We start from the raw sequence: 23,363 nt of genomic DNA, 5'->3' as shown, positions 1-23,363 counted from the left end.
GACAACCTATAGGTCCCAAAATTGGCGCACCTTTCGTTCTTTAGGAGGGTAAATTGCAAAGAAGAGTCTTGGGAGTCCTTTAACTATATCCCGCTAGATACCACCTGTTCTGGTAAAATTTTGGCAGCATAACAGCCCCAAAACTTGCTCGAAACAAATTCCCCTGCTGGAACTCGCTTCTAGTGGCATAAACCCTCTGATTCCTGCCAAAAAACAATACGCTATATATACTAGTTTTTCATTTGTTTTCAGTCCTAAACAGCCCCCGAACTGTCGCCTAACAGTGGGGCACGGTTCCCAATGCTTTTGGCGCCATTGCGGCTGTAAAACAATCCAAAAATAGCGCTAAAAACGCACCTGTTTGGTGAGGTTATGACCCTCACCGATGCTTGCTTTGGAGTAGCAACTAGCTACTCTTGTTCTTGCTCAAGGAGGCTCTTGCCTCGGCACAAAAGCATGAAACCACACAACTGTACATTAGTCAAATGAAGAGTCCTCTTGTGGGGCATCACATAACTGCACGCAAGGGAGAGAGAGCAGTGTGTAGTGTGCAGGTCATCACTCCTAGCACCACACGATACATAGAGAGGAAAGCAAGCACTCCATAGCTCTTAACCTGTGAGACAGGAGCTTGCAATGAGGCCTCTGAGCTACAAAAATCAGCGCCCAATTTTCTGCAAGAGGAAAGTCAACCATTTTGTGCCACTTGGCGGATTACAAGCATTTTCCCGTTGTCAGGAGTTTTTTGGAGCAATGGATTTTGCATATGTACATACACATGCATGGTGCATCGAATAAAGGATTTCCCATTTTCCAAAGCCAGGTGGTTATGTGGGGTCCACAAGTGTACAGATAGGGCACGGTGTACATAGTGCATCGATTTTCACTATCACTAGTACCAGTTTGTTTTTTCTACAATAATGAGGAGTTGGTAGCACGTAAAACTTCTCAAGGAAGCTATCGGCGGGCCGACGACATGAGGTAAGCAGATGCGTCAGATGGCATCTAGTGGCGTCAAGAGGTCGAATGGGGTCAATACTTGCACGTGGAGAAGTACGGGCACAACGTGGATGTTTTCTTGTGATAATTATGCATCATGAGGACCATATTTTGGGGCCACTTCACGTGGTGGCGGGATGCATTATTGAAAAAAGTCGAGTGCCAGGTGTGCGTATGGATGCAAAAAGGTGACAACTATGTACTGCGAGGTCAGTTTTTGGCCTGTTCGGGGTCCGTTTGAGGTCATCTAAAAGGCCAAGGGTGCCCAAGTAAAAAAGCTAAGTGTGGGAACTGAAAAAACAGAGAGAAGACCAGAAAAAACGTGGAGAAGAGAGGAGGAACAGCCGCAACTGTGTTTTTGGGGTTTTTGGAGCCTGTTTTGGCCGTAAACTGCTCAACTGAGGTCGGATTTGAGCACTTTGACATTGTAGACTGGGGTTTTGGGCCGTTCCGGACGCGATGGCGCTGTCCATTTTGCCAAATTCCTCACTGTTTTTCTGCTGTTTTGGCTGTGTAAGTTTCTCCTACGAGCGAAGCTTCTGCTCCAGTTTGTGATTGTATCTGGCTTATTTTACCCATACTGTGTGAGCTGTTTGCCCCCTTGGTGTTGGCCCAAGCTCATTTGTATCTAAATATCAGAAGTTCTCCTCTTTTGAGCTGAGTTTTTTTAGGTGTGTGTGTGTGAGTGTCTCTTTGTGTGGAGTGGGTAAATGGGTAATCTCTGTCCTCTCACTCCATCGGTGTGTTCCTTGTCTCGGCCAGGTGGATTGTGTAAGTCGAGTGGTGCCCCATAGTGTGTATGTGTATCTTCCCAAGAGTGTGTGTCGGGTCATTATAGAGGCATTCTGTGTGTTTCCATCCCGCTCACACCGTTTCGGGGTTGCCGCCTAAAAATCTCCCGACTGGTTGCTTAGTTGACTTTGCGGCAGAGTTCCAAAATGTTCCCCTTGTCATTCCGGAGGTAATGACGTGAACACATGTCATGGCCCAAAATAGCACTTCCCTAATTTTACGAGATGCTTCCGTTGGGCTCCCACTGGTCTTCTAACCATATCCCCATTGGGACCGCATCCAAAAATGCAATGTGGCCCAACTGTAGGGTACTTTCCTTTGGTGACCCCACCTTGGCTTTATGCCTTTATCGAGTTCACTTCCTAGTAGCCACCAACTTGCTAAGTGCAACGGAGGTACCTACATGATCTTGAACTGAGCCTAGACATCCTCTTACTATACGAATTCCCGTGCCGACCCACTTCCCGTGTCACGTGCACAACTAACCCTATGTGTACGTGGACAAGCTACTTCATCACATGGTTTCGGTTCAGTTAGATTAGGAAGTGATCTGGCACTTTTGTGAGTGTTCGCAGACCGTGCATGTCCAGACACTTACATTAGATGCATATCCTCTGGTTGCACACAACATGATCATTAGATTTCCATCAAAACCTATGAGCAGCATTTTTACAGTGCATAGACCTAATTTCCCTATTTTTGACATTTTTTACTTATTATTTTTAAGTGACTTTAGTTGGAAACTGAGTAGGGCAATTTTCACAAGCTTGTATATAAGAAACCTAGCGCTAGTACTTTCTGGTAGAAGAGGCAGCAGGAACCAAGGTTCAACAACACCTTCTCAGCATGAACCCCCGACAGGAGACATAGCGTTTTCAGCCAGCAGACCCCAGCAAGGCCTAGCGATTTTCAGCAAGATCAACCCCTTGGCGTTTTACATTGAAGATCAGCCGGCGACAACAAGACCACAGCAAGGACCTAGCGTTTTGCAACAAGATCACAGATCAGCCCTAGCGTTAGCAATTTGCATCAGCAGATTGCATCAGGTAGCAAAATTCAACCCTAGCGTTTTTGGTTGCAGATCAGCCCTTGGCGTTTTGCAGTTCCATCGCGACGAGGCATCAAGAAGCACCAGTGTTTTCAGTTTTCAGCAGTCAGACATCACAGTAGAAGTCCCGAACCTTGCAGATCTCACCTTTCCGTAGCAGATCCTCGCCGCACGGTCAGATCCCGCAAAGTTTGCAGTTTCAGCCCAGAAAACGCAGATTTCAGCGATCCTTCTCCAACACAGATTGCAAGGGAAAGAAGAACCGCAAGAACCTCAAGACCCCCAAGACCTCAAGAACCTCAAGACCCCCAAAAACCTCAACCCTCAAGAACCTCAAGAACCCAACACCCACAAGAAGCCAAGTTCCTTGTGAACTTAAGAACCCACGACTTCAGTGGATGGTCATCACTCGAAGCGGAATGGATACTTCGCATGAAGGTGATGGGCATAGAAGTGGAGAAGAAGAATTTTTTCGACCAGGAGGTTTTTCCGACCCTCCCCCTTCTCCATCTACGCCAAGGATTGCACTAACTCCTATAGAGGTTTTTGACAAGATGATGATGGATAGGAAGTTAGAATGCGAAGCAAGGAAGTTAGAACGCGAAGAAAGAAGAGCACAAAGAAAAGAAGAAATGGATCGCAAGCACAAAGAAAGAAGAGCCGAAATGGAGCGCGAACACCAAGAAAGAAAAGCAGAAATAGCCTGCGAACACGAAGAAAGCATGGCAACCATAGCCTGTGAAAACAAAGAAAGAATGGCAACCATAGAGCGTGAGCACAACGAAAGGAAAGCCGCATTGTTTCGACTTTTTTCTAATGTGCAGTCACAACTTAAAGAGATTCGAGAGAAGGAGACTCTCTCAGTCTTGTCTTCTCCGAAGCAAGACACATAGGAATTACATGATTTGCATGATGATGATGAGCATGATGATTTGCATGATCAAGATGTGATTATTCACGAGCATGATGATTTGCAGGAAGAAACTGTGATTGTTCACAAGGATGATGGTTTAGTTGATGCTTTTTCCAGCGAAGCTAACCTCGTTACATATTCGATCAATCACGAAGAACCGATCTTGGCTTTTGAGTCGAGGTCCACAGAACCCTCACAGGAAGATCCGATAGATCCCGAAGAACCGATCTTGGCTTTTGAGCCTAGGTCCAAAGAACCCCCACAGGAAGTATTATGTGTCCGAACGATTAGTCAGCATTGTTCGAATGTTTCGTAATCGTTTCCTGTATTTTAGTCAGCATCTTTATGTGATCCCTTTCCAAAGGCATGCCATATTGTACGTTGAGCACGATTCACTCATGAATGAGCACAGATGTATGCGGATTATTCGTGAAAAAATGAAATGTTTGCACCCAATGAATTCACATTCTACGTCTCTTCCTTGGGATGACTCGGTATCAGAAAGAGCACAAGAAGGATTGAGCATCAAGCATCGGCATTTCCATTGTGATTTGCCACAGTTGATTCATTTAGATCAGAAAGACAAGTTTCGATTCCATTGTTTGCGTGTGTTTGATGAACGGTTTGGCACTCCGTCTCTTTGTTCATTTGCATTGCATGCACAGTTTTTTTCAAAAGAATAGTTTTTGTGTTGGAAGTGGTTTCAGGAATTTTCATCCTCGGAGATTCTTGAAGAAGGTAGACGCATGACTATAGACGAAGTTAAAGCATTGAAGAAGCCACAGATGACTTTGTCGCTTTCGGCGCAGCCCAAAGAACAAGCGTTGCAGACCTTCATGAAGTTCAAGTATCGCATGACCCACGCATCAAAGTGGGCTGGCGAACAGTCCTTTCTAGGATTCCAGACGTTGTTGGCTATCTCCCTCAACGCCATACAGTTCGGTACCAGTACCTCACTTTGAAAAGGAGGGGATGTCACTATGTGTACGTGGACAAGCTACTTCATGACATGGGTTCAGTTCAGTTAGATTAGAAAGTGATCTGGCTCTTTTGTGAGTCTGTTCGCAGACTGTGCATATCCAGACACTTAGATTAGATGCATATCCTCTGGTTGCATACAGCATGATCATCAGATTTCCATCAGAACCCATCAAGAGCATTTTTATAGTGCATAGACCTATTTTCCCTATTTTTGACATTTTTTACTTATTATTTTTAAGTGACTTTTGTTGGAAACTGGGTAGGGCAATTTCACAAGCTTGTATGTAAGAAACCTAGCGCTAGCACTTTCTTGCAGAAGAGGCAGCAGGCACCTTCTCAGCAGGAACCCCTGGCAGGAGACATAGCGTTTTCAGCCAGCAGACCCCAGCAAGGCCTAGCGTTTTTCAGCAAGATCAATCCCCTTGGCGTTTTTGTATTGAAGATCAGCCGGCGATAGCAAGACCACAGCAAGGACCTAGCGTTTTGCAACAAGACCACAGATCAGCCCTAGCATTAGCAGTTTGCATCAGCAGATCCATAAGAGTTTGCATCAGATAGCAGATTTTAGCCCTAGCGTTTTTGGTTGCAGATTAGCCCTTGGCGTTTTGCAGTTCCATTGCGACAAGGCATCAAGAAGGACCGGCGTTTTTCAGTTTTTAGCAGTCAGACATCGCAGTAGAAGTCCCGAACCTCACAGATCTCACCTTTCCGCAGCAGATCCTCGCCGCACGGTCAGATCCCGCAAAGTTTGCAGTTTCAGCCCGGAAAACGCAGATTTCAGCATCTGCATTTTCAGCGCGTCATCGTCGCATCGTCGTCATCGACATCGCCCACCGACATAGAGTCAGAATTCAGCAGATAAAGATTTGCAGATTTCAGCCATTAGCATTTGCAGATTTCAACCCGTCTCGTCGTTGTCTTCATCGTCGTTGACATCGTCGGCAAGTCCAAAGCATTGTAGAGATTTGTGCAATCAATAGTAGACCGCTCTCGCCATAGAGAGTGGGGCCTTCGGAGGAGGGTTTGACAACATTCTGGTGTCGTATTCTTCTCTCTCTATCTCTCAGTCTCATGCACCTTCATTCATAGTGTTCACCACTTTGTTTGTGTCCATTGCACTCTCTCACTAAAGGAATGGAAGGCTCTCCCTTCTGTAAGTAAAAGGAACCCTTGAGCACAGTTCGGAGCACTCATCTTGAGCAAAGCTCAACATTCACTTCCGCTGCACCTTACATCCCGTCTGCGGGTGAAACTATCGTTCACATTGGCCATACAATGTCTGACCATTTGCAACTTCAAAAAGAGGGTCTCAAAAATAAAATAAGAATCATTGGAAAGAAACCAACAACTAAGGTTAGGAGTTTCCACGTCCTCGTGACATAGTTAACAATTGCCACGTCCTCGTGACACTAACCTTCGGCATTACCTCCTGCAACGATCTGTGAGAGGGTAAGATCATCCCCGAGAAAGATGCCCGTCTCTTTAAGAGTTGGCCTTTTCTTTCAAAAGACCTTCTTCGCTTCCATGGAGAGAAAACGGAGGATGAGTGCTCTTTCTTTTGAGGTTTCCCCACTGCTTCCATTTTTCTTTTCTTTTGCCCATTCTCCAAGCTCTTGTGTGCGTCGGCTGATGAACCCCCATCAAGGCCATGAGTTCTTTTACCTCTTCGTCCACATTGTCTTTGTCTTTAAGGCCGCAAATTCTCACGTGTAAAGCGTGCACACGTTGTGAGCGGGATGGAAACACACAGAACGCCTCTATAACGACCCAACACACACTCTTGGAAAGATACACACACACACTATGGGGCACCACTCGGCTTACACAATCCACCTGACCGAGACAGGGAACACACCGATGGAGCGAGAGGAGAGAGACTATCCACTTTCCGACTCCACCCAGAGAGACACACACACACACACAAAACTCAGCTCAAAAGAGGAGAACTTCTGATAATTAGATACAAATGAGCTTGGGCCAACACCAAGGGGCAAATAGCTCACACAAAATGGGTAAAATATACCAGATACAATCACAAATTGGAGAAGAAGCTTCGCTCATAGGAGAAACTTACACAGCCAAAACAGCAGAAAAAGAGTGAGTAATTTGGCAAAATGGACAGCGCCATCGTGTCCGGAACGGCCCAAAACCCCAGTCTACAATGTCAAAGTGCTCAAATCCAACCTCGGATGAGCAGTTTACGGCCAAAACAGGCCTCAAAAACCCCAAAAACACACCTGCGGCTGTTCCTCCTCTCTTCTCCACGTTTTTTCTGGTCTTCTCTCTGTTTTTTCAGTTCCCACACTTAGATTTTTTAGTTGGGCACCCTTGGCCTTTTAGATGACCTCAAACGGACCCCGAACAGGCCAAAAACTGACCTCGCAGTGCATAGTTGTCACCTTTTTGCATCATCCGCACACCTGGCACTCATTTCTTTTCAATAATGCGTCTCGCAACCACGTGAAGTAGCCCCAAAAAGTGGTCCTAATGATGACCTTTCTGCATAACTCTCACAAGAAAACACCCACGTTGTGTCCGTCCTCATCCGCGTGCAAATATTGACCTCGTTCGCCCTCCTGACGCCACTAGATGCCATCTGACGCACCTGCTTACCTCATGTCGTCGGCTCGCGGATAGCTTCCTCGAGAAGTTTTACGCGCTACCAACTCCTCCTTATTGTAGAAAAAACACAGTGGTACTGGTAATAGTGAAAATCGATGCAGTATGTACACCCTGTCCTATCTGTACACATGTGGGTCCCACGTAACCACCTGGCTCTGAAAAATGGGCAATTCTTTATTTGATGCACCATGCATGTATATGTACATATGCGCAATCCCTTGCTCCAAAAAACTCCTGACATAATTTGCCCATCCCCTAGCCTGCTAGATCATTCATGATCAGCAGCAGCAAAGAGAGATATGAGACTCGCCGCATCACAGGTCTCCTCATCCCTCACCAACACTGCTTGATCCACAGACAGCTCATCTTGCTCCACCATCATCAATCTAGCATGATACAATTTAAGACGCAATCCATTTACCCTTGACTTATGTAGAACACCATCCAGGTTAGCCAGCTGATATGTGCCATTTGGAAAACACTTCACTACCTTGAAAGGGCCTTCCCGCTTAATTTGAAACTTCTTTTGGAAGGTGTTGTCCACCTTACTGTTGTAGCGCAAAACCAAGTCATGTTTCTTGATACCCTTACTTTTGACCTGTTCATTTATCTTTGCCAAAGCCTTATCCTGCATCTGCCCATAAAGCTCCAATGCGCTCATCCTATCCAACTGGACCTCTTGTAACTGCAAGAGCCTCTCTTTGAATGCATCACTAGGCGGCCCAAGCAACTTCTCTAACATTTTGACCGCAGGCAACTCTACCTCCACAGGCAATAGTGCTTCCTTTCCATACACCAAATGAAATGGAGTAAACCCTCTACCTGTCTTCACCGAAGTACGGTAAGTCCATAATGCACTAGGCAATTCCAAATCCCAATTCTTTCCTTGGTGCTCTGTCACTTTAGAAAGAATTTGTACCAACTCACCATTGAATCTTTCATTTAAGCCATTACACTGCGGGTAATAAGGAGTGGTATGCTAGTGCCTAATCTTCATCTTTGTGCATAAGAAGTCTAGCAGTTTAGCTCTAAATCCTGGCCCCTTATCTGAACGTAGCTCTAATGGCACCCCAAACTTGCAACATATTTCATCATACACAAATTTTGCCACATCCTTTGCAGTGATCTGTTTTACTGCTATAGCCTCTGCCTATCTAGAGAGATAGTCCACTGCCGTCAAGATATAGCTTTTGCCCCTGCTTGTGATAGATAACGGGCCTATTGCATCAATCCCCCACTTTTCAAACACATCAAACGCCATAATGGTTTTTCGTAGCTCTGGCTTCAACACTCTCTTCCCAAATGCTTGACACCTATTGCAAGACCTACACCAATGGTGAACATCCTTGTGCAAACTAGGCGATACATACCCCTCTTGCAAAATCTTATGCAAGGTGATCTTTAGAGCAAAATGGCCACCACATGCGCCTTCATGATTCTCTTCCAACACTCTGTAAAGCTCCTCCCGCCAAGGTACACGTCTCAACACGAGATCAGCCCCTTTCATGTATAAGACATCACCAATCAATTTGTACATGTATGCTCTACGCACAAAGCCATACTTCTTAGACTTCTGAATCTCCTTTGGAATGATTCCTGTTAGCAAAAACTCCTCTTCTTGAGCCAAACTTTCCCGGCCATGATAAAGAGGTAAAGTGGTCCTCAACACAAATAGCTCCCCAATCATGCCTTGAGCTGCTTCATGTGCCTCTCCATTTAGAGCACGTTCAATGTGTCTGATGCTCCATGCTTCGAGCTTTTTTAACAGGCCTTTAATTCTGAAGCACATTTCCTTCAATGAGGTGTTCTTGCTCTTCCACACACCCAGCACTTGCTTCACCACTAACAAGGCATCACCTTTTATGCTCAACCTTCGAACCCCATGCTTCAAACAAATGTGTAATCTGGCTTCCAGAGTAGCATATTCAGCCTCATTGTTACTATGAGCATCCAATTTGAACCCTCTCTTGCATACTAGCTTCCCCTCTGGATCATAAAGTGCTATACCCCCTGAAGCTGCATCATGGCTCTTTCTGTATGAACCATCAAAGAACAACACATGTGCATTGCTGATCTGTGGCACTTCTTCAACTACCTTTCTCACCACCTCTTCCTTGACAATAAGGGGATTCTCCTTGTAGGTCAACAAATCAGCTAGGGTAGCCCTTGTACTATCTTCCACTAGAAAAGAGAACTCAAACTCTTGCAGCTCAATTACCCATTTCTTCACCACATTTGACATGTTAGTACCATTAATTAACTATGGCAAAAAGGCATAACTCGTCAAGAAAACAAAAGGGCGTGGTAGCAAGTAATGACGAAATCGTCGACAAGCAAATATTACACTGGCCATCACTAGCTCTACTTCCGAGAATTTTCTCTCTGCTACCAGCTTCACACGGCTTGCACAATACACTGGCCTCATATAATGGATGCCCTTCCCCTTTTGCAATAGCATGGCTCCAATGGCATCCTCCCCTACTGATGGATTTACATAAAACACTGGCTCCCAATCAGGAGCCTGCATAGCTGACAACCCCCCTAACACCTCTTGAAACACTTCTTCACAGTTTTCATCCCATTGCAATGGATCATGCTTTGCCACTTCTTGTAATGGATAAAGAATTTGAGAAGACAATGGAATAAACCTTGCCATGTACTTCACTTTGTGTATAAAGGCTTCCAATTGCTTCGTACTCGTAGGTGATGGAAGAAGAATAATAGACTTAACCTTGTCTGGATCAGACTCAATGCCATTTTCTGACACCATGTGGCCCAATAACTTCACCCTTGGCTATGCTAGATGACATTTCTTTGGATTTAGTTGTCCTCCACATTCATCATATCGAGCCAATACCATCTGCAGCTTCTCATGGTGTTCAACCCTATTGCTATAAACACAGAAGTCATCCATAAAAGCTTTAACACAACTACCAATGAATGGTTCCAACACCCAATTTGCTCTCTCTTGATAGAAGGAAGGTCTATTTGACAACCCAAATGGCAATACTGTGTAGCAATAGCAGCCCCATGGCGTAATAAAAGTTGTCTTTGTGCGGTCTTTAAGAGCAATCTTCAATTGAAAATAGCCTGAAAAACCATCACACACACTGTACCTCTCATAACCTGCCACTGAATCCAAGATCTGATCAATGAATGGAAGACGATATAGGTTCTTCTTAGTGGCTGCGTTTAAGGGTTTAAAATCTACACAAATTCTCCACTTCCCATCCTTCTTTGGACTGACTACAACTTGACTCACCCATTCTGTGGTCTCCACAGGGACTATGAACCCTGCCTTCAATAACTTGTCCACCTCTTCTCGCAAGGCTTCCATTTGCTCTTGACCCATCCTTCTTAGCCTATGCCGCACTGGCTTAGCACCTTCTTTCTGCTCTATATGCATCTCTTCGCCCTTGAACCCTCTGATCTCTTCATATGAAGTAATGAACAAATCAGGAAAACTAGCCAGCATGTGCAAATATATATCCTTCTCCATAGCTGAGAGGTCTCCACTGATCATTTGTGTCATCAATTCCTGCTTCTTTGACAACTCAACCTTGGTTTGCATCAGCCCTTCAATCACTTCATAAGGCCCTTCACTTTTATCTTCAACCTCATTCGCAAATGCAACTAAACCAAACTCCTGGATTTCTTTGTCCATCAAAAGAAATGCAACATCAGCATCCTCATCACTGCTGGTAGTGCTATCACTGTCCTCATCTGTCACCGTGGAAGAGTCTTCATCACTAGACTCATCCTTATCTTCATAAAGCTCCTCTAATCGTTTCCTTGTGTCCATATTATAAAGCTTCTTGGTACCTGTCTTTCCATAGAGGCTAATCGTACCATGTCGCCAATCTTGAACAGCTCCCACTGCACGTAACCATGGTTTGCCCAGTATAATAGGATGTGCTCCCAACCCTGCTGGCATCACATGAAAATCAACCACTGCCTTTGCATCATATGCCTCCACTTCTAAGCTCTTTACAACACCCAAGCATTTTACTTTTTGATGGTTTGCCAATCTGATCCGAAACCTTGACACCCCAGCCACTGTGAGACCCATCTTCTCAACGCATGAGTGTGTTATGACGCATATTTGGGCTCCGCCATCCACATAACCTTGTCCCAAATTTTTCCTTTTATGCCACACATCTACTATTGGACAAATGTCTGGTAGCTCATCCATTGCCAACACCTTTACTGAACCTCTCTCTGGCTCTTTCTCCATTGGGTTAACCATCCTCTTCCACTGTCGCTTTAGCTTAGGCACCATCTCTATAAGCTGCCCAAAAGTAACATCTGCCTTCCTGCTCGTCAGATCCTCCTTCAATTCATAGCTTAATTGCCCATCCCCTAGTGGAAAATCTGAAACATGAAACTTTCGACGAGCTCTCCTTTTCCTCTTGGCCTTGACATCCTCACCTTCATGGCTCTTTTCTTTCTTCTTACTAGGACCTGGGGCACTTCTTCCTTCCTTATCCTCTGTGGTCCTCTTTCCAATAGGCATCACTAATGTATCCTCTAGCTTTGATGCCTTCTCCAAGGTGACTACACTTAGCACTTTTGTCTTTCCCTTTTTCTCCTGGGTCAGTCCACTGGTTCCTTCGTCTCCCTTAATTTCGATGCCATAATCATTTGACCTAGTTAGCACTTGTTTTGGCAATGGATACATGTCTTCCTCCATCCTTGGTGGCTTATCACATTGCGGGCTGATGTGACCCAACTCTCCACAATTATAACATGTGGGCGTCTGCCTCCAAAACCTACCATTGCTTTGTCCAACACCATTCCTAGGTCTTTCTTCACCTCCTGGCTGATTTGCAAACCTCCCTCGACCTCGATTATTTCCCACTTGACCTAGCATGTTTAGGCTAAGATTCTTCATCAAATCTACCACTTGCCTTAGCCCATCATCTTGCACCGATGTAGTGACCACTGCTGGCATAACCTGAGTAGTAACAGGAACCACTGGTTCATGATGAACCCCTGACATGTGACCTTGTAAAGACTCTTTAGGCTGAAATTCAGACCTCATTGGCAAAGACTCCACCCCTAACTGGCTCATTTTCCTCAGCTTCCACTCTTTGTTCCTTGCTACCTCTAGTGCATCTTCATATGTCCTAGGCTTCTTTAGCTCCACTCTCCAATGTATATTCTCCCAAAGACCAGCTAAGAACCTGTCCTTCTTCATCATGTTAGGCGGGGGTACCTGTGGTGCTAAGGCCTTGCACATCCGCTCCCATGCCAATGAGAACTTACGTATGTACGCATCTACTGGCTCACCTTCCTTTTGCACCAAACCTTGTACTTCTTGCCACACTTTGTCAGGATCTTCTATCTTCACAAACTCCACTTCCAACCCATGCCGTAGATTGTCCCAACTCAATCTTACAGGTGGATTAGCCACATGCAACTCCTCTTCAAATTCTTTAGACCAAACTCGTGCATCACTCTTCAAACAAATTTGGAGAAGACGTAACATTTGTGCAGGGTCATGAATCTGGTTGCTAATGCAGGCAACCTCCATCTTTTCCAAAAAATCTTCCACATCTTCATCACTTCTTCCATGAAACTCCGGATAAGAGAAAGCCATGGCTACCCAAGTTACAATGCTTTGAGAACCCCTTTGAACACACATGCAAGAACCCAAAACTTTTGACTACCCAATCCCCAGAAACTTCAATGGAGCTCAACTTTAGATAAGGACAAACACATGCACATCAAATGAGTTTTCATAGTTGATCATCGGAATTACAACAGGCAAAGGACATTCCAAGATCTCTCGTAATCTTCTTGGCCCGAACATAAAGACTATGCGCTGCTGGAAAAAAATCTTCCTTGACACATGAACATTTATTTGGATTCTTTGAGTTAAATGAAATGAAGTGAATTGAGGGCCATTTTGATCATCCATTAAAGCCAACCATGAAGCTCCCAAGAAGGCACACCTGACTTAACCTCTGATTTTGCCAAAATTTCAGCAGCATAACAGCATAAATGGCTCAAAAGACCAAAAAACCAGCCATCATAACTTGGAAAAATTTTGGTAGAGTTTCCCCAGAAATAGAGCAGTAGGAACCCAAAATATAGACTGTATATGTATGCATAAACTGTCAACAATAGAACCCGAGCATCCAGTAGGACTCACTAGTACATAGCCTATGGCGAGGTCACAAAAAGGGTGCTCCAGCTACCTGTATCACCGAAAGGATCTCCACATTTGAGAATCCCCCAGCTCAATAAAAACCTCACGCTATCGACCCTCACACGAAGGCTAATGCAAATCGCGTATAGTCAAGTCTCAGAAATGACTATCTTCCAGACCAAGTCTCAGAAATGGCTGGGACTGCCAAATACAACCAAGTATGGCTCCACAAATGCGTACAATGGCAGTTTCCACAAGTAACGTACAATCCAACAGACAATGCGCTCAAATAGGCGCCAAGTGATGCATACCCACAACAACTGCAAGTGACACCAAGGCTAGTATATCACTATACTCCAGCTACCTGTACCTATGTGAATCACCTGTACCTGTACCTGTACCTGTCCCTGTAACCTGTAACCTGTAATCTGTAATCTCGAAGCTTGAAGCTCGAAGCAGAAGATACTTGAAGAAGATCCTCCGTGGGGGCGCGAAAAGAATGTGAGCGGGATGAAAACACACAGAACGCCTCTATAACGACCCAACACACACTCTTGGAAAGATACACACACACACTATGGGGCACCACTCGGTTTACACAATCCACCTGGCCGAGATAGGGAACACACCGATGGAGCGAGAGGAGAGAGACTATCCACTTTCCCACTCCACACACAGAGAGAGAGAGAGACACACACACACACACAAAACTCAGCTCAAAAGAGGAGAACTTCTGATAGTTAGATACAAATGAGCTTGGGCCAACACCAAATGGGTAAAATATACTAGATACAATCACAAATTGGAGAAGAAGCTTCGCTCATAGGAGAAACTTACACAGCCAAAACAGCAGAAAAAGAGTGAGTAATTTGGCAAAATGGACAGCGCCATCGCGTCCGGAACGGCCCAAAACCCTAGTCTACAATGTCAAAGTGCTCAAATCCGACCTCGGATGAGCAGTTTACGGCCAAAACAGGCTCCAAAAACCCCAAAAACACACCTGCGGCTGTTCCTCCTCTCTTCTCCACGTTTTTTCTGGTCTTCTCTCTGTTTTTTCAGTTCCCACACTTAGATTTTTTAGTTGGGCACCCTTGGCCTTTTAGATGACCTCAAACGGACCCCGAACAGGCCAAAAACTGACCTCGCAGTGCATAGTTGTCACCTTTTTGCATCATCCGCACACCTGGCACTCATTTCTTTTCAATAATGCGTCTCGCAACCACGTGAAGTGGCCCCAAAAAGTGGTCCTAATGATGACCTTTCTGCATAACTCTCACAAGAAAACACCCACGTTGTGTCCGTCCTCATCCGCGTGTAAATATTGACCTCGTTCGTCCTCCTGACGCCACTGGATGCCATCTGACGCACCTGCTTACCTCATGTCGTCGGCTCGCGGATAGCTTCCTCGAGAAGTTTTACGCGCTACCAACTCCTCCTTATTGTAGAAAAAACACAGTGGTACTGGTAATAGTGAAAATCGATGCACTATGTACACCCTGTCCTACCTGTACACATGTGGGCCCCACGTAACCACCTGGCTCTGAAAAATGGGCAATTCTTTATTTGATGCACCATGCATGTATATGTACATATGCGCAATCTCTTGCTCCAAAAAACTCCTGACAACGTCTTCTTTGCTCCTCCTCTAGTGTCAGATTAATAATAGTGCGTGTGGACGTGGACGTTATTTTCTTTTTTTCCGAGAGTGGACGTTATTTTCTTGCCTTTTTCTTTCTTGGCAACCTCGATCCATTTCTCGGCTTCATTCGCCTTTTGTTGAGTTTTTGTAAGAACATCTACCCAAGAAGTCGTCATCTCTTTGTGTTGCTCTTCTCCCTCTTTGATGGCCCGTACTTGCTCCTTGATCGTGTTGATTTCTTCGATTACTGAGGGTTGCAATTCGCCCTCTTCCAGTGTGTTTCTTGATCGTGCTTTGGCAAGATCCTTCTTGAGTGACGCAATCTCTTCATCCTGAGCTGTCACACGATCTTCTAGTGCATTTATCTTGCTTTCTTGGATCAACCCCTGTCCTTCGAGCTTTTTTATTCTGCCCAATAGGTTGCGGTTCATCTTGGTAATGGTCTCCGTCATTTCCTCTTTGCACTTTTGAATGGCATCCTCTAAGGGGTCGGTCTTATCACTCTGCTTCCTCATGCTTGATCGCCGCCAGGAAAACGAGAGCCACTATGCGCTCATATGTTTCCACACTATGCATACATTGTCTCCCGCATCAAGCATACATTTTGCATACCCTTGCAATTTCTGCAAAAAAGTCTGCAATCTGAGTTTTCTGTATTTCTGATTTTTTGCTTGCAAACTTTGAGAATTTTTGAAAATTTTTGAAATCTTTGAAAATTGCTGGAAAATTCCATGCAGTGTGAATTCAAAAACCTTGTTGCAGATTGGACTTGTACCTGCCCGGGGGGGGGGGGGGGGGGGGGGGGATGCAAAGCAAAGCAGAGCAACGGGTCTGGCTGCAGAAAATACAGAGGCAGTGGGGTTGGCTGGGCGGGGGGGCAGCACGAGGGGGTTTGGCAAGGGGGGCAGCGCGAGGGAGTAGCGAGAGAGGACAGTGCGAGGGGGGAGGCGGGGGGGTGGGGGGGGGGGGGGGGGGGGGGGGGGGGGGCAGCGTGGGGGCGGGGCGAAGAGAGAGAGAGAGAGAGAGAGAGAGAGAGAGAGAGAGAGAGAGAGAGTATGTTATATTAACATCTTCAAAAGGCCAAAATGACTATGAGACCAAAAGGTTACATCCATGTGTGACGCTAGGACAATGTCTGAGGAACATAAAAATAAAAATAAATGAGGGTACCTATAGTGACTCGGTATGTAAGCTACCCTACATACTCATCATCATCATAATCGAGAGTTTCACAAGCTGAAAAACTCATGCGACCTCATACCGCTTTTCAGAAGAAAGCCACACTGCAACAGCTTGACTTGGGGCGAGAACCACCAAAGTTTATGGGCGTCCGCACACTTGAACGCCTTTCTGGAGACGATCATCTGGTTAATAGTTCTTTCCATGCCTACAAGTAGTCCTTCTGCTTGCTTTTGGAAATCATTTTTCCTTGTTGGTGCAGGTTATGGATTTTTTCTTGGACTTTGCAGCAGCTGAAGATATGATTGCTATTTTAAGTGTGCAAATTGCAAAGAGTGTTGGGCTTGGTATTACAACCAATATACATATCTCCAGATTGCACATTGAGGGAAAGGTAAGAAAAAACATCATCTCTCAAAACAAGTTCTGCGTCATGATTGTGATCTCTTAGGAATTTTCTGATTTGATAGGTTCGTGTTGGAGTAAAATTCTCAAAGAGCTGGCCTTTTATTAGTCGTCTTCGATTATGCTTTGAAAATGCTCCTTATGTTCAAATGAATGCTCGTCCGCTCTCTACTCATGGAGTGGATGTCTCTGAACTTCCTTTGATTGCAGGGTGGATGGTAAATAGCTTATCAGCTGCTCATATTTTGTCAAAGAAACTTATATTTATATGGTTTATAGAAAACATGTAATTATCAAGTTTGATCTTTTTTCCCAGGAGAGAATGGTGGCAGATGTTTTCGAGCAATCTTTGGTGGAGGTAAATCGATTAGTGTAAAACACAAGTGTTTAAATCTTTAGACAGTCTGCATTCATTTGTATCTTTAGTATAGATCAAAATTCCACCTATGTATTGTTATCCTTAGGTAGCATTGCAAGGAATATGCTGAGTGAATTGAATACATGAAACACGAGAAGAACATTTCTGCAGTTTGTAACCAACTGCACAGCTACTTCATCTATATGGATGTGTGTAGCCACCTACTCTTGTTTTCCTCCACTTGTCATTATACTTGATACAATGAGCGGTCTTGCTTGCATTTTTTCATTCCTTTCCACAGGAGAGCGTATATTACATCCTACATTATTTGCCAACTTCAATCGGGTAATTTGAACTAAGCTGCTGTGCCCATGAGCACGTGCACACCCAACTTTTTTTTTGTATTACATATTTTACTGGTGGAATACCTCAGGATGTGGGAGAACCCACAAAGAAGATAATGTACATAGTAGAATTCTGTACTCAGACCATGAAGAAAAGGGTCAAGGCAATGAGCAACACCAAAAAACAACTCCAGGGTTTGTTGAGAGATGTCTCGAATGGTGAACGAGAAGCGTAGCGATTGTGGAAGAGACATCCGAAAGTAGTGAAAAGGATCTCTTTTGGCCCGGGCTATCTGAGTGACACGAAGTTCCTGATCAGCCTCTCTACCTGGCTGATGCAGGAACTCAAAAAGATTTAACAAGAAGTGATGTACCACATAGTAGCCAACAACACCTGGTTGGCCACTACCACTCTGCCTGCCAGAGAAAGTCGTGCAAAACTCCAATGTAACAACTTCCTCCTGATGGACATGCGGAGGGGAGCAATCTGGTGCTCAGGAAACAAGCCAAGCCAACTTGACAGCCCAAGTACCGAACTGCAGGACCTGGGGGAATCCATCTGAAACCCTCACCTGGCAGCCAATCAAGCGTAGGAGCACTACCAACCGAGTAAGCCACTGTCTCTCTCTAGTTGATCAGTGCGCCTGATGCACAACAAAAGGTCTCAAGATCTTGCTTACTCCTGTCAAGGTTGGCCTCCTAGCCCCTCCAAGTACAAGGCTGAGTCGTCTGCAAACTCAACATCCAATAGCTCATCTCCCCGAATAGGAAGCGCTAAGCCACTTAGACCAACTTGCTATGAAACCAGAAACCTGCTCATCGCCTCAGCATAGAACAGAAAGAGGAAGGGGGCTAGAGAGCAGCTCTGTGTGACCGAATGTGTGAGCATGAAGCGATTTCCTCTACCACCTGACAAAAGTACCTGACTATGTGTCTGTTTGTAGAGAGCTGAATGCATTTGAGAAGCCCATCCTGCGTAGAGTGCCCTTTAAAAAGTCCCAATCAACTCTATCATAAGCCTTCTCAAAATTGAGAAGAAGTATCTCCAGATCCTCACCACGGAGGCATGCGAGGGCAGATGCCTCCCAGAAAGTGAAGATGTTGTCAAGGATACTACGCTCCTTGACAAAACCTGTCTGTGTCTCATGTATGATGCTCTCTAAAAGTGGCTAAATCCTCAAATTCAGAGCCTTGGCGAGAATTTTCTAGGCTGAGTTGAGGATGGTGATGGGCCGCCACTATCAAATCTCATCCAAGGAGCCACCCTCCTTGGGAATGAGGTAAATCAGGCCCTCACTCATGCTGTTAGGCATCTCTCCTGTGTGTAGGATGTAGTGAAAAGCGCTGCAGAGATTTAGGCCAAGCAAGTCCCAGTGCTCTAAGAAAAAGCTGGGAGTCAAACCATCCTAACCTAGACAGCTACCACGGGGAAGTGCTCTGAGGGTCGTGTGGAACTCCTCTAACTAGAGAGGCAGCTCGAGCCTCTGGCGCATCTCCTCAGTCACAAGACAAGGCATCTATGCCCACACCTGCTCTTTGCATGCATCCTGACGCTCTGACTAAGGCTCTGTACACATCAGGTCACGGTAAAAGTCGGTGGCAACTGCACGCATGTCCTTTGGCTCTGAAGCAATTGACCCGTCAGGCCTCCTCGACTGGCTGACCTTGGCATGCGCATGTCGGGGCCCCACTGTCTCAAACAAATCCCCTATCACTCTGTCACCCACTTGGGGTCCAGTAAGATGCCTGTCGATGAAAAGCAAACTCCTGGTGCCGCTCCTCTGTGCTGGCAAGCTCTTGGCGAGCCTGCTGCAATTGCTGTTCCAACCAAGGACTGTCTGGATGCTGCTCCTGTATCCTCTACAAGGAAGCAACACCCTGTTTGAGACGTTGCTGCTCCTCTCTCGCTTTAGCCAGGCGGGCCATAGACTCCTGGAGAAAAACCCAACTAAGCTGAGCAAGTCCAGAGGCCACTCTGTCAGCAGGAGAGTCCTGCAAGTCTAAGCCCTCTGTTCAAAGAGCCACGAGCCACCACTTGCTTTGAGCGCAGAGTCCAGCAAGACCCTCTCAGGGATGCGAAGGAACGTGCTCCCGCTCCCCCGCCTCTGTCTATCTGTCACTGTGAGGATCATTGGTGCATGGTCCGAAAACGAAGTCCCAACCCGAATGCCAACTAACCCACCCAAGTCACAAAAATGTTCACTATAGAAGCGATCTATCCAAGATAGACTCACTCCTCCCACTCTGTGGTTCGAACGAGAAAAGGCTAGGCTGTCTGGAGGCCTCACAAAGCTAGAATGCTACCACACATCTGAAACCCGCAGAGTCATATAACCTCTCCCAAGCTGCCAATTCAACTCCATGCACAATAGTATGGCTACCTCCAATTCTGTCAGAGGGGTCCTCGAGCACGTTGAAGTCACCCCCAATGCACCATTGCTCTGCCTGTGGCAGAGACTCTACAATATGGGACCAAGACTCTGCACGTGCATTTGCCACTCGCCGCATTGGGCGCGTAGATGTTTAGGAAGCCCATGAGCCAACCCTGAACCTGCATAGTAATCCACTGAGCCCTGCCTGACACAATAATCCCTCTGTCCACAATGGCCTACTGCAAAGAGCCCTGCCTGGCACAATATCCCTCTGTCCACAATGGCCTACTGCAAAGAATTCGCAATAGTCATACATACCCCACCCTGGATACCTCCAGGTCCAAATGCAAATGACCAAAACGTCTCATAACGACCATGCAAAATCTAACCACACCGTCTAATGCGACTCTCACAAAGATGATGCTCCTGTAGCATAAGAATGTCAATCTCACCACCCACAAGGCATCTCTGAAGCTCGTGATGCAGCCGACCCCTCTGACGCTGAAAGTGGGGCCCTCCTAGTCCCTGCACGTTCCATGAGATGATCCTCATGGAGTCCATGTGAGAAAACAGTTGCTGCCACAGCAACCAACCTCGCTATCTTTGAGGCTGGTTTGGATGGGGAGTAATCCGCATCCGAACGACCTCTAGACAGGCACGAAAGAAGTGACTGTCCCGCCCAGGCCCAAGCTGAGCATGCAGCTCGAAGGGCTGCATCCTTTGTCCAAGAATCCTCATGTACAAAAACATAACAAGGAGGGCTTTGAGTGTCAGCAAACAAATGCACCACAATGTGCCTGCAACCCACTGCATCCGGAGGCATCACGCTGAACTTGGCAAGAGGTCAAAGTGTCTGCACCAGATCCGTCACCCCTAAGTTCCTTGTGTGGTGTGAGAACTCAGTAGCTTGAGTCTAGAGCCAGTCAAGGACTGTGTGCTGGGTCCACTCTGTGAGATCCCTACCGCACAACGGGAAGGGAAAACCCACCGCTGTGTCCAAAGCCTCAATGCCTCTAGCTGCAAGAAAGAGGACATGGACTCGAAAGCAAGCCTCCTCCACGTCAAGAGAAGAGTCACCTAGAAACCGAGTGAAACTATAGTCGAAGAAGTCCTAGCGTCTGCGAATGTCAAATCTAGTCAAACCGCTAGAGACTGCTGCAAAAGGAGAAGGTTGCACCAAACAAGGCGGCCTCAAGTGGGGTTGTCCCTCTCGAGCCACACGGCTTGTAGCGAAAGCACTACCAAGAGATCGCCTCGTAGCAGACGCATGTCCAGTCCCCTGCGTCACAGGAGATGAGGCTGTGGGCCCCAACGAGGAGAGAGGAGAGACGGGAGGCAAAGGTGGAGGTGGGGGAGGGGGAGGAGCGGTAGCGTCTGAGGGAGGAGGGGGTGGAGGAGGAACTGAAGTGGACGGGGCCTCCTCTGGTGGGTCTTGCTGAAGGGGGTCAAAAAGGTTCCCAGTCGGAACGCAGTGCTACTGGGTTGCAGCAGGTCGGCCACCGGGGGGAGCGATGGGGAGGGGCCTCCCCTGTCGGCGGCGGCCATGCACCTACTGCCAATCGTCAGCTATCTGGTCATTAGTCTCAGCGAGATACCAGCCTGTGCGTCTTGTGTCCGGCTGGTAGGCTTGCTCAGCCTTGGGAGGCTGCGCATGCGTTGTGGGTCGAGGTCTCCTGCGAGGACAGGCCTTTGCCAAATGGCCAATCTGTCTGCAAATGAAGCACTGATTCGGGAGGCTTGAATACTCCACGCTCTAACGGAACCAACCCCCACTCACCCGAGGTAGAAGGATGACCTTCGGGAGAGTGTGGGTATCCCGAACCAGAACACATACTGAAGGGATGTCGACTGCCTTGGCAGCTACAAAGGTTGTCATGCGAGGTGTCTCCAGGATAGTCCCAATCTCTGAGCCTATCTTGGACAAGAGTGGCAGGTACTCCCTTCTCAAACCAGGTAAGCAGACGGAGATGGGAAGGTCTGCTTCTTTTACCAGAACATCTATAGCTGGATCAAAACCATGCCTCCACTGTCGAAAGTGGGCTCAAATTGCTCGGATGGCCAAGGGGCTCATCGCGATGACCTTGCATGCCAGCTCGGAAGTCCCAAACTCTATCTAATAGTAGCCGCCTCCGAGGAACTGAACATCCAAGATCTTGTCCACCTAAGACGGGCCTGGAGAAGATCACACAGCTCTCCTCTACTTGGTCTGGTGCCGAGAATCTTGTAGATGACAGAAGTCGCCTGAAGGCGTTCCACCTCTGCGGCTAGGCTCGCTTTCTCTGTCGGTGTGAGAGCAAGTCGAATGGTGGGCTCAGCGGGGTGAGGGGGCTTCATCAGAGTCCTTCTGTGGCGGAGCTTGAGCCTCCATCTGTGTCTGCTGCTGCAGGTGAAAGATTGGGGGGGGGGGGGGGGGTCGTGGCAGGTACTCGAAGACGAAGAGAGACCCTCAGCCTGCAAGAACCTTGGAGGGGGGTGTGGGGCGAGTGAGACGGACAGAGCGAGGCAAAATGAGAATGTGCATGTGTGTGGGAATGTGTGTGTGCGGGGGGGAGGGGGATAGGAGAAATTTTGGGGGTTTTTAAAGGGGCTCGGAGATGGCGGGATGTAGCAAAAGCAGCGTGCAGGTGGGAGTGCTGGCGAGAGAGAGCAAGGGCGGGCAGCACGAAGGGATAGGGAGGTGGGGGCAGGGGGGTATGGACAGGAGAGCGCGAGGGGGGTGGAAGACGAGCAGCACGTGGGGGGCAATGCAACGCGAGGCTACACGGCAGCAAGCTGAGGTGGGGCGAGGAAGGGGCAGCGCGCGGCGCCACGCGCAAGCAAGGAGGGAGGGCGAGGGAGCTGGGCAATACCGAGAGCAGGCGGGGGGGATGCGTAGCAGCAGCGAGGTTGCAGAACTCTTCACGAGACAATATTGGATTAGCTATTGTTTATGCATTGCGAAAATTTTGCCATTATTTATTAGGTATGCACTTCACAAATATTACTGAACATCATGCTCTTTATTATCTGCTAAATAAGCCCCAATTTTCAGGCCAGGTTTGGAGGAGAAAACTTATTGGTGTTGCCATTCTTAGAGCCACGACTTTTGTTGAGAATGTCGTATGCTTATGAGGAAAGGCAAGGGGATAGATATTCACGGTGCCGTTGCTGTCCCACCTCAAATGTGCATGAGGGAGGCATGTGTGGTGGAACGTGAACTTGTGATGCATGTGGTGGTAAGGTTTCCAATAATGGAAAAATGGAACTGTGGATGCTCAAGATGAGTGCTCAGTTCGTGCCCAAGGTTTCTTTTATTGAAGGGGAGAGAGAGCCCCCTTTTACTTCATGAGAGATTGTGCAATGGACCAAAACAAGATAGAATGAAACTGAGAGAGAGAGAGAGAGAGAGAGAGAGAGAGAGAGAGAGAGAGAGAGAGAGAGAGAGAGAGAGAGAGAGAGAGAGAGAGAGAGAGAGAGAGAGAGAGATGAAATGAAATTCAAGTAGAAATAAATCTGAGACATCTCTGATCCTGATATCTCATGACTCTATCTAATGAGTCAAAACCATCTCTGAATAAACA

At 46.8% G+C, this 23,363-nt stretch overlaps 1 protein-coding gene across 3 annotated transcripts in view; it reads left to right on the top strand.

The window, feature by feature from the left end:
• Positions 1–23,363, top strand: part of LOC147437658 (C2 domain-containing protein At1g53590-like) — a 109,096-nt gene that overhangs the window by 75,705 nt on the left and 10,028 nt on the right. For 2 of the 3 annotated variants that reach the window (XM_086487155.1, XM_086487153.1), the window contains exons 4-7: positions 16,417–16,512; positions 16,587–16,718; positions 16,795–16,947; positions 17,046–17,087. In XM_086487155.1, the coding sequence (XP_086343281.1) occupies positions 16,468–16,512; positions 16,587–16,718; positions 16,795–16,947; positions 17,046–17,087 (372 nt within the window). In that variant the 5' untranslated portion in view covers positions 16,417–16,467. The remainder of the gene's footprint in view (positions 1–16,416; positions 16,513–16,586; positions 16,719–16,794; positions 16,948–17,045; positions 17,088–23,363) is intronic. The other variant, XM_086487154.1, reaches the window with a different exon arrangement.

This window comes from Adiantum capillus-veneris, chromosome 17 (genome assembly GCF_014529385.1).
Source record: "Adiantum capillus-veneris isolate H3 chromosome 17, ASM1452938v2, whole genome shotgun sequence".
NCBI lineage: Eukaryota > Viridiplantae > Streptophyta > Polypodiopsida > Polypodiales > Pteridaceae > Adiantum > Adiantum capillus-veneris.
Note: the sequence above shows the minus strand (reverse complement) of the source record. Positions and strands in the feature narration are given on the sequence as shown.